General features: G+C 39.1%; 1 protein-coding gene across 1 annotated transcript; it reads right to left on the bottom strand.

The window, feature by feature from the left end:
• Positions 1-10,102: 10,102 nt before the first annotated feature.
• Positions 10,103-11,150, bottom strand: LOC118719905 (melanoma-associated antigen B16). Its single transcript, XM_036439775.2, has one exon. The coding sequence runs from the start codon at positions 11,140-11,142 to the stop codon at positions 10,138-10,140; it is 1,005 nt and encodes a 334-aa protein (XP_036295668.1). The 5' UTR covers positions 11,143-11,150; the 3' UTR covers positions 10,103-10,137.
• Positions 11,151-11,500: the final 350 nt, after the last annotated feature.

Here is an 11,500-nt window from a genome sequence, read left to right on the forward strand (position 1 = left end):
TAATAAAAACATTTTTGAAACCCATCTCTTTCAGAACAAACACCAGGTCAGTGGATGAAAAAACCCAAGATGAACGCAGACTTGGTAGGAAAGGTGCTATGAACTATTATACTAAAGTGTGTAGAATTATTTATACATTGTGTTTTTACTGCCATGAAGTGTATGTGACACAAAATTTGCCATTTTACCCATTTTTATGTACAATTCAGTGGGATTAAGTACATTCAAGATGTTGCATATCTATCATTATTTCTAAAACTTTTTATCCACTTTAAATATAAATATATAACCATTAATCAATTATTCTAATTTTCCCCTCTTCCCAGATGTGGTAACCTCTAATCTATATTCGGATTATATTTTTCCTTTAGAGCTATTTAGTATAGTGAAATCAGATATTTATCCCTTTGTATCTGGCTTATTTTACTTAGCATAATATTTTCAATATTTATCCATGTTACAGCATGTATCTGAACTTCATTTCTTTTAGGGCTGAATAATGTTCCACTGTATGTATATACAACATTTTTTATCCTTTCATCTATGGATGAACAGTTGGGGTTTTCCCATCGTTGGTTATTATAACTGATATTGCGGTGAAAAATGGCATACAGCATCTGAGTGTTTTTAGTTAACTTGTGTACATACGTAAAAGTGGGATTTAGGAGTCATATAGTAATACCATTTTTAACTTTTAAGTACTCAAGTCCTTTGTACATTTTAAGTTGGGTTGTCTTTTTTATTTTTTAGTTGTAAGAGCATATGCATAAATACACACATATATATGTTCTAGATAGTAAAAATTTCTCCAACACAGAATTTACAAAAATTTTCTTTCATTTTGTGGCAGATGTTTTTCAGTTCCTTGGTAATATCATCTGAGATAAAAAGCTTTCAAGTGAAGTGCATTTATGACCTTTTTCTTATACCTCATGCAAATTTCAAAAATAATTCAGCAGATGCAATTTTAGTTACCAATGCTGGTGGAATTCTAAAATTGCACAGAACTAATAATGTTGTGTTAAACTTTTAATTGATGTTAAAATGATGACTTTTCCAATGCCAGATTATTTTATGGGCCCTAAGGGCCTATGTCACTGTGAATCATCATGATTGGCATGCCATAATTAAGCACAAACTATAGCAAAAAAACTGTCATTCATCTTTACAGAAAATTATTTTCCTGAATACCACTGATCTCCTAAATAGGAATATAATAAAAACCACAGGTAAAGCAATTATAGAAAAACATAAAATGATAGTCATAATTGAAAGTACTAGCTACCTTAAAAGTAATATTCTGTACTCTGATTGACAACCTATACAGTCATTACATCTGTTAAAATCAGACAAAATTTAAGAAAATTGGTTTGACAGCATAACTGAATGTTCCCCTATAACAAGATGATTGAATGTGTAACTTCCTGGCCTTTTGCTAATTGCTAAGGTCAAGAAACCTCATCAGTGATTACCATCCTATCTAATAAAAGAGTAATATGCAAATTGACTGTCACTCTAACACACAAAATGGATGCCCCATGTAGACACAAAATGGCCACCACAAAATGGCCAGGAGGGGAGGGCAATTGGAAGGGACCAGACCTGCAAGGGAGGGCAGTTGGGGCGATCAAGCCTATAGGGGAAGGCAGTTAGGGGTGACCAGGCCGGCAGAGGAAGGAAGTTGGAGGAAACCGGGCCTGCAGGGAAGTACAGTTGGAGAGGAGGGTGGGACCAGGCCAGCAGGGGAAGGCAGTTAGGGGAAATGAGGCTGGCAGGGGAGGGAAGTTAGGAGTGATCAGGCTGGCAGGGGAGGGCAGTTAGGAGTGATCAGGCTGGCAGGGGAGGGCAGTTAGGGTGACCGGGCCAGCAAGGGAGGGCAGTTAGGGGCAATTGGGCTGACAGGGGAGCAGTTAGGCATCAATCAGGCTGGCAGGCAGAAGCGGTTAGGGGAAATCAGGAAGGCAGGCAGGTGAGCAGTTGGAAGCCAGCAGTCCTGGATTGTGAGAGGGATGTCCAACTGCCCGTTTAGGCCTGATCCAGGGGATCGTGCCTAAACGGGCAGTTGGACATCCCTTGAGGGTCCCAGATTGGAGAGGGTGCAGGCTGGGCTGAGGGACACCACCCACCTTCATGCACGAATTTCGTGTACCCGGCCTCTAGTAGATAATATAAGTAACACATTTTGAACACTTATAACTAAATGGATTGTAAAAAAAAATCTTGTTCATTTATTATAAACAAAGTTTTATGTGGTCTACCTAATCAGGCCTTTAAATAAACATGCATTTATTACTTGATGTACCCACCTCTCCCCCCACTAAGGACATATTTGAATAAGTTAAGATAAAATAGTGTTCATGTACTTAAATAATTACATCTAGTAGTTATCCAAGAAAAAGAAACTGAGTGCATCTGCCATGCTTCAATGTGACAACCAGCATACAAGTGAAAATTCCCCAAACAGATAATCAAGAACATAAGTAAATAGTTATGACTTGTTGATGCATCTTTGAATCTTCACCCAACCACCCCATCCTATCCCATTCACTTTTTGTAGTTGGCAAGCCTTCAGATTTGTATAGATCCTTGAAACATAATCTTTTCTATACATTACCTTGCATAATACTTAACTAAAAGTTCCTTTGGTTTGCTATGTTCCTATTGTAATCTGTACATGTTCTTGCCTGGATAGTGTTATTCCTAAACAAAGACAGGATAAATCCAAAATTTATCCACAATTCACTATTATTGATTTACCATATCATGTGTAGGATAGTTTTGTAGCAATCAAAAGCTTTGGAAAAACTATGGTGCTAACTGTCTCATAAGTGCATTTATTTATGCCCTCATCTATTACAAAAACTTTTAAAGGTATCACAAAGATATAAAACACAAGAAAAGATTAATTACAAATATTTTTTTTAGGAAATAGAAACAAGATTAGGAAGACTACCTGCAGTCAGTGATGGTCATCATACTTTTCTGGATAAACCAAAGTACATTTCTAGCAGGCTGTGTATAGAGGAAAGATGAAGAGTGACACAATCATGTTCCATAGGATAAAAACTAATTGCTTAAGAGTCCACCTGCTCTTCCTGATACTATTATCTGAAAGCAATTTCTCCCAAAGTTTTCATTAAAAGACTGCAATGTAACAAGAAAGCCTTTAATAATATTCCTACCTCCACATTATAATGAATCCCTTAGAATATTTCTGTGCCATCTGATGTGAATAGATGACATTAAGACAAAGTGAAATTCACTGAATGCAATCTTAGTGTGATTAGGGGAGGACATAAATTTCAGGCACAATGCTTTTGATCATTCGATTTACTCACTAAGTAGATTTTAGAGCACTTAAAGGAAAACATACATTACAAGTCTTTCCTCTAATCATTTACTAGAATTACATCTTCAATAGGTATTAGTGAGATAGTGTTCTGCCTGCTTAGAGAGGCCATGTGCAAAGGGATTCAGAGACCCAACTTTAAAGTCTTGAGTTTTGGTCCTATGCTCATAGCAGCACAATTAACCATAGCTAAGATTTGGAAACAGCTTAAGTGTCCATCAGCAGATGAGTGGATTAAAAAACTGTGGTACATCTTCACAATGGAATACTACAAGGCTGTAAAAAATGAGTTCTTACCATTTGCAACAGTATTGATGGAGATGGAGAGCATTATGCATTAAGTGAAATAAGACAGGCATAGAAAGATAAATATCACATGATCTCACTCATTTGTGGAATATAATGAAAAACATAAACTGTAACAAAAATAGCTCCAGAGACAGAGAAAAATTGATCAGACAATTAAACCTCAGGGGAAAGGTAAAGGAATGTGGGGGGAATGGGGAGAGATCAACCAAAGGACTTATATGCATGCATATAAGCCTAATCAATGGACACAGACAATGGGGGGGGGGGCATGAATGGCAGATGGAGGATAATGGGGGAATAAGGACACATATATAATAACTTAATCAATAAAGAAATTTTAAAATAAATAAATAAATAAATAAAGTCTTGAGTTTTTGGTGTGTTTTTTTTTCCTTTGTTTTATTTTTAAAATCTTTATTGTTGAAAGTATTGCCTAAGTTCCCCCTTTTCTCCCATTGACCTCTTTTAGCCTATCCCAACCCCCCACCCCAGGCCTTCACCACCCTATTGTCTGTGTCCATGGGCTATTGAGTTTTTCTGACATCAACATCACTTCATAATTCTGTGATTTGAGCAAGTTGCTAAGCCTCTCTATGTCTCAGTTTTCTCATTTTAAAAAATGAAAGAAAAAAAAAAGCCTACTTCAGAGGCTATGCAGTCTCTGGTACCCAGAAAAAGCTCCTAGGAAAAGATCTGTGGTTATTGGCAGATGGGAGATGACCTAAATAAATTTCATATGGGGAAACCAAAAATGTCCTGAGATAAAACAATGTGCCTTGTAAAATGTCTATCATAAATTACATCTTAAATAGTAACTATTGTATATCACTAAATTATAGCAGTTAAGTTACAAGTAAACAAACAATATGCTATAATTAACAGTTGAATCAAAAGTTGAGTTCACTTAACTCATGTGAAAATTGAGGAACATAATAAAGACTTATGCCTGAATAGAAGGCAACCCACCCCACTCAGGAAGTAACTGTAAATGGAGCCAAAATTCTTAGGAAATAATTGTGAGTCTGCTTTAATGCTCAGACCATTGTGCAATGAAAGCCCCCAATTTCTGCTCAAAATAATACAGCCATAAAGAGTTTTAACTTGGGAATTTTTCAACTGTGGTACAATCAACATAACATAAAATTTACTATTATGAAAGTGTACATTTGATTGGAATTTAGTACATTCACAATGTTGTGCAACCACTATCTTTGTATAGTTCCCAAAGTATTATTTCTGCAAGAGGAAACCTAGTAACCATTAGACAGTCACTCTAAAGCTTTCTCCTCCAGCCTCTGGTAAGCATCAATATGCTTTCTGTACTATGGGTATTCTTATTCTGGGTATTTTATGTAAATGAAACATACTGTTATAGAAGACCATAGAAAAACCAAGCAACACTTAGAGAAATGGAGTTACACAGCTTTATTATGCCAGCAGACTCAGAGGAAGTTGCCTCTCAAATTCTAAATAAACCAATATAGTGGAAGCCCCTCTTTTATCCCCTTTTGATATATTTGTGCCCCAAATGTGGATTATATTTCCGGACCTTTTGCAAGCTTTGCAAATAGCCCCAAATGTTGGGGGTCTTGAGACCATACCTAAGGGCCTGGCCTGGTGCTAGCACTGATAACCCCCCTCCAGGGGCTATGTCATGGTTTATGGCCTCTGTAAAATATGAGCATTTAAGTAACAGGTCTTGTAAGACTGGTTTCTGGGAAAGAGGCAATAACTTAATTATAGGTTATCAAGAATGTACCCTGGGCTTTCTGGCTCAGATTCAGATTGCTAGCCACCCTAAAATATCAGGGTTACACTGGAATTAGCCCTTTTTAGCCTTCTCAATCTCTCGGTTAAAGTCTTGAAATTTAACTTGAGAAGATTGTCAAATATACACAATCCAAAGATTATATCACACATTCTTTGTAATTATTCTAAAACACAATAAACTAAAACCGGTTTTAATATAAAAAATGTGGTCCAAACCATACAATTCTTTTTTTTTTCAGGCCAATAAAATATTATATCCTAGGTTGAAATTTTACCCACAGACACACATACACATAAAGACTATATTGTATTTTGAACTACTAATTTTCCAGAGAAAATGCAAGAATTATTTTCCTCAAAAATGAATTTCCATACTTCATGTATTCCATTATCACAACTATATAATTTCTCCTGATTTAGTTTGAACTTTTAACTCTTAGAAGCCTCAAATTTTAGGTGGCAAATTAAATACTTAGCATTTCTCAGATTAGTAATTAATTCACATTTTTACGAATATATTTCAAATAAAACACAAAACATATTCAACTAATAGAATCAAATCTATCCTCTAGATTCTTTATACTAGGCAAACTCAGATTAAATAAAGTTTCAGTATCCTGTTACTTTAAAGTACTACGTATTAAAATTATTATTATTATTATTTTACTATTTAACCCAAAAATGCTCCAAAGTTTTTAAGTTACCATTTAGGTATATGAGCCTGGAAACAAGGAAGAGAGGGGAAGAAAGCAGGTCCAGAAGCCTCTTTTAATAGATTTTTACACTTATATTCTTCTAGTTTTTTAACTTTTGTAGTTTTCTTGAGATGAAAAAAAAAAGATGTATTGGTGACAAAATGTAATTTTAATATTCCTTGAATTATCATTGAAAGGCTTTATCATAAATCCTTCATTTTAGTTACATTTATTTGTTATATCTTAACAATTTTGAGATTTTAAAGCCAATTACTACCTAAAGCATTTTCTTCACCAAATTTGTAACAGGGATAACTCACCAGCCTTCAGTGGCTTTAATGTAAAAGTATTTTTTTATTTTCCTTTATAAAACAGGAGTGCCCATCCCCACCATTCACTGTTAGAGGGTACTTCTACAGATTTGTTCTTTCCAGTTTATGGGGGAAAATAGAACATTGGGGACTAATTATGGTTATGGGGGATATTGATTATGCTGTTAACCATGATTGCCCTTTCTGTTCAAAAGACATTCCAACCTGGCTGGGAGTCCCATGCCCCCAGGACCTGGAAGTCAACCTTGTAATGTGGTTCTTTATCATTTAAGAGCTGCCCGTTACCATGGAAACATTAACCTTGTTGCCCCAATACAGCCTGCATAACTCACTTCCTCATGCCTGTAATTCCTACTTCCCCATGTAATCTTTGTCCCTATATCCATAAACAAGGGTAGAGCAGGCCAAAATCTCTAAAAGTTAGAAAGCCAAAATTACATTGCAGACACACAGACAGAAATCTTGCTAGCTGTTTCTGGTGGTTGAAACCCTGAGAGGGAAAGCAAGAAGAACCCTCAAGATTAAGAATTATTGGCAGCTGCCCTAACCAGTTTGGCTCAGTGGATAGAGTGTAGGCCTGTGGACTAAAGGGTCCCACGTTCAATTCAGGTCAAGGGCATGTACCTGGGTTGCAGGTACATCCCCAGTAGGTGGTGTGCAGGAGGCAGCTGATCGATGTTTCTCTCTCATTGATGTTTTTAACTCTCTAACCTTCTCCCTTCCTCTCTCTAAAAAATCAATAAAATATATATTTAAAAAAAAAATTTTGGCAGGTGCTGGGATGTTCCTGCAATATCTGTCATGTTTTTAACCTTACCACACATAACTGGGCTTCCCCAAAGTGGGACTTGCCCTCTCTTTAAACAAATCAAACAAACAACAAAGAAACACAAAATATCAACACTCTTATACAAGCATGCACAACACACTAAAAGTTTACACCACAGAATGTCTGGCATTAAAAACCACCAAAGCAATGTCTTTTGTCCCTGGTTCAGGAACTTCCCCTCTCTAGTACCTCAGCATTCTCTCAATGGACTATTTCAAAATGGACAGGGGCCTTTTCTACTTGCCTCTACTTCCCTTCGTTGGGGGAAATCTTCCTAGGACCAGTGCTAACAGCCATGTGTACTTTTCATATCCTCTTTCCCCTCTCCCACATTCTATTTGCTCTGGGGAAATCCAGTAATGGCCTGGCAACCTACTGTTTCTTTCCCATGAAGATAAATCAGAGGCATGAGTTAGTTTTTTATTAACTTCAGAATAGTTCTGAGACAGTCTCTAAGATTTCTTATTAATTTCATCTTTTCTGGAATAATTTTTTCTATGATTTTCTTTAGAAGCTTCTAATTTCCAAATCAATATATGCTTCCCTTATAGTCATTCAGTTTAATTTCAAAGCTGGCATTTTTCAAATTTCTGCATGCAAAATATTAATGTAGGTACCCCCAAACAACTGCATTTTGGCCATTTCTAAGTTGATATCTTCTAGTTAAATCTTCCAATTTCTAATAGCATTTGCAAGTAAAGGCTTCTGATCAGGAATATTAAATGAGGGCTGGGGTTTGGAAGCTTCTGGCCTTGGAGGCACAATGTCCCATGTTCACTGTTTTTTTTAATCTGTAGTCTGAGCAAACTTTCTAGACATGTTATGTAGTGGGTCAAGTGTGGCCTAAGTTTCTCTCCTGGATGTCTAAAACCACAGGAAGGGTTCAGGACCCGGGCTGACCAGGCCTTATGGTGGCCCCCTAAATGAGCCATTTAGTTAACAGTTGAGTTGGGGCTTCCCTATGGGGCTCCTACATTTCTGACACCTCCACAAAGATTCTTAGTCACCTAAGAACACCCCAGAGTTAGACTGGAGGGAGGATGTGCCCCTTTATCTTCGGAGCTGAATGAGTTCAGCTTATTTATATGGTGAAGGGTTTTTTGCTCAGATTCTCAGTGATTCCAATTGAAAATCCAAAATCAAAACCAGCCCCCCTTTTCCTCCAGTCTCACCTTAGCCTGGGTTCTGTCAACCCTGGTTCCACCTCAAGGATTTTAAAACACAACTCAAAGCAGGACCCTCTACCAAAAGCAAGGGAAGGTCCTGGATACAAGAGACAACTGACTCACCCAAGTTCACCCAATGGGTGGAGAACTGGCAGGCTCCATGGGCCCTTTGCTGGATCCTTGAACTGAGCCCAAGTTCAAGGGATTGAACTGAGCCCAAGTTCAAGGGATGATTCTGGTGAGCTTCTTTGGAATCCTGCTATGACTACACCACGTAATGTTAACGTAAAAAAACATCAAAATCTGTAAAGAATTTTTGTGAGTTTATTGGAGCCAAACTGTTGACATACGTTGGGAAGCAGAACCTCAGTGAATTAAGATAGTGCTCTGGAAAATGGCAGGTTACATCCACACTTATACACTGGAGGCCCAGTGTATGAATTCGTGCATGGATAGGATCTGACTGACCCACCCCAATGGGGACCCTTTGGGCTAGGCCAGTGTGGGGCAGGAGCCATGGCCAGATAAGGGAAGGGGCCAAAGGTGGTTGGCAGGCCAGCCCCACCCTGGATTGGGGTATTGGGAGCCAATCAGGGGTGGAGCAAGCTGGGGGTGTCCCGCAACCAGGACCCGGATTAGGCTGGTTGGCTGCCGCATTTCGTGTCATAGCCACTGGTCATTGTTGTTGTTCCACAGTTCTGATTGCTGGGCTTTTATATAAATAGAAGCCTGGTGCAGGAAATTCATGCATGGGAGGTTGTGTCCCTCAGCCCAGCCTGCACCCTCTCTAATATGGGAACCCTCAAGAGATGTCTGACATCCCTTTCACAATCCAGGCCTGCTGGCTCCCAACCGCTCACTTGCCTGACTGCCTGATTGCCCCTAACCACTTCTGCCTGCCAGCCTGATTAATACTAACCACTCACCTGCCAGCATATGTGATGCCTAACTGCTCCCCTGCCAGTTCAATTGTCCCTAACTACCCTCCCTTGACAGGCCAATTGCCCTAACTGCCCTTATCTGACATACTGGTCGCCACCAACTTCCCTCCCTTGCAGGCCTGCCCCCCGCCCCCCAAAGGCTAAGGTGGTGATTTCCAAACAGCAAAAGTTCAATAAAGTATGGGGAATAATAGAGTGAGAACAGGATATAATTTATTGAGATTTATTTTTTATGCATACACAAACAAGTTAACCAAATTCAACCATATATAATATTCTTTTATAAAGATAAAATGTATAAGGAGTAAATTGACAATCTTTTAATCCTGCTCTAGTTATTGAACTCAAAGAATCTTAAAACAAATTTCTTTCACATTTCTAGTAAATGTCTATAGCAATGTGATGTTATCTTATTGCAGGTGACAACAGATGGATGGTTTCATATTTTAACAAAAGTTCTAACTAAGAAACCTCCTTAGACTCCTTAGAGTATTAAATGTGTGACCATTACCATTCATAAACTTGGAGATTTTGAAGCTACTAAAACCAATATTTGAATAATACATGTCAACAAATAACAAAATTTCAAGGTACACATATAAAAGAAGAACACAGGCATATATAGTGTGTGCCTTTCAGCCCCACCACAGACCTAAATTCACGAACACAAGCTGCCTCTTCAAACAATGCATGAGGAAACTATCCCTGACTTCCCTAAGGTGTGGGAGGAGCTGCCTGGCTTGGCCTTAGAACTCGCAGTGGCTATCATAGTCCATAACTATGGCCATCACTTTTTCTCTGGCTCTCTCTTTTTCATCTTTCAATGCTTCCTCATACTGAGATGGAAAACAATGTGGGACAGTCCCGTGAATCTTCGCCAGAAAATGTAGGACTTTCATCTTGGTGGTTTCAGCATGGGCTCTTGGGCCCCACATAAATTTAAATTGTGCAGGATCACTGTCGTCCACCTTCTGGTACTTTAGGTATTCCTCCTCCACGAAATGTGTGGTGATGAGCTTCCTGATATCCCCAAAGATATAGTGCTTCTTCTCATAATATAACCCCATCACACTCAGAACATCCCAAATGTCCTGTTCGGTGGCACTGTTGCCCTTCATGAAGACTGCACCCAGGATAAGTATCAGGATGCCAGTCTTAGGCACACCGACTTCGCCATGCAGCAACCCATCATAGGTGAGGCCCATTTTGATGAAGATGGAATAGCACTGGTTGAAGGGATCAACATCTATCACATCAAGGCCAAAGACTATCTCCATGCGTTCAGATGCTCTCTGGAAGACCTCAACGAAGTGGTCTTCATACTCTTTGCTGATATTCTTCAACATATCTTCCTTGGTTATTATCTCCTTCATTCGATACTTGAGCAGGAGGAAATTCACCAATGAAGCCACATTTTCATCTAGAGCATCTATGGGCACATTACTGGGGTCTGGATCTACCTTTAAGGTACTATCCTCCCCCTCTTTGCTACTGGAGCCCTCACCATATTTGATTGATGAGGAGACTGTGGTGACAATTGAGGAAGAACAGAAACTCTGAGCACTCTCAGAGGTACTGGGGATACCAGCATCAGGAGCCTCCTCCAGATTTCCAGGCATTTCAGGATGGGAGGAGAGACAGGCCTCCTCCAGAGCCTTGGACTCCTGTGCAACCTCCAGGCCCTGGGTCTCACTGTGGGTCTGAAAGAGTTGATCAGGTGAGCATTGTGGATTCTTCTGAGGAAAAGCCATGAGGACACTTGTGGTAATCAGGAGTGTGAACAAGAAGACAATGTGGAATCACTCCCTAAGGAAAAGAAGGAAGATGTGAGTGGCCTCAGATGCTAATCTCAACTGGGGTGGCTCTGATAAAAGCCACTTCCAATGGTCCTTTCCTGACAATAGTGCCTCAGGGCCTCACAGAGTACCTGTCCTCCTGGAAGCTGTGTCCCCCATACACATGAAAGACAAATACTCAATGTTCCTCAGGGTGCAACCAGGAAAGCCAGGCTGAGAATTCTTAGGGATGACAGTAGGCAGGTGTGGCTGAGCTCTGTAGAGCCATTTGTATTATGAGGAGTATGGTCCCTTCAAATCTTCAAACAGGTGC

Source organism: Pipistrellus kuhlii, unplaced genomic scaffold (assembly GCF_014108245.1).
Source record: "Pipistrellus kuhlii isolate mPipKuh1 unplaced genomic scaffold, mPipKuh1.p scaffold_m20_p_16, whole genome shotgun sequence".
Taxonomy (NCBI): Eukaryota; Metazoa; Chordata; class Mammalia; order Chiroptera; family Vespertilionidae; genus Pipistrellus; species Pipistrellus kuhlii.

Coding starts and splice junctions, on each gene's coding strand:
- LOC118719905 (XM_036439775.2), bottom strand. CDS start 11,142: ATGGCTTTTCCTCAGAAGAATCCACAATGCTCACCTGATCAACTCTTT.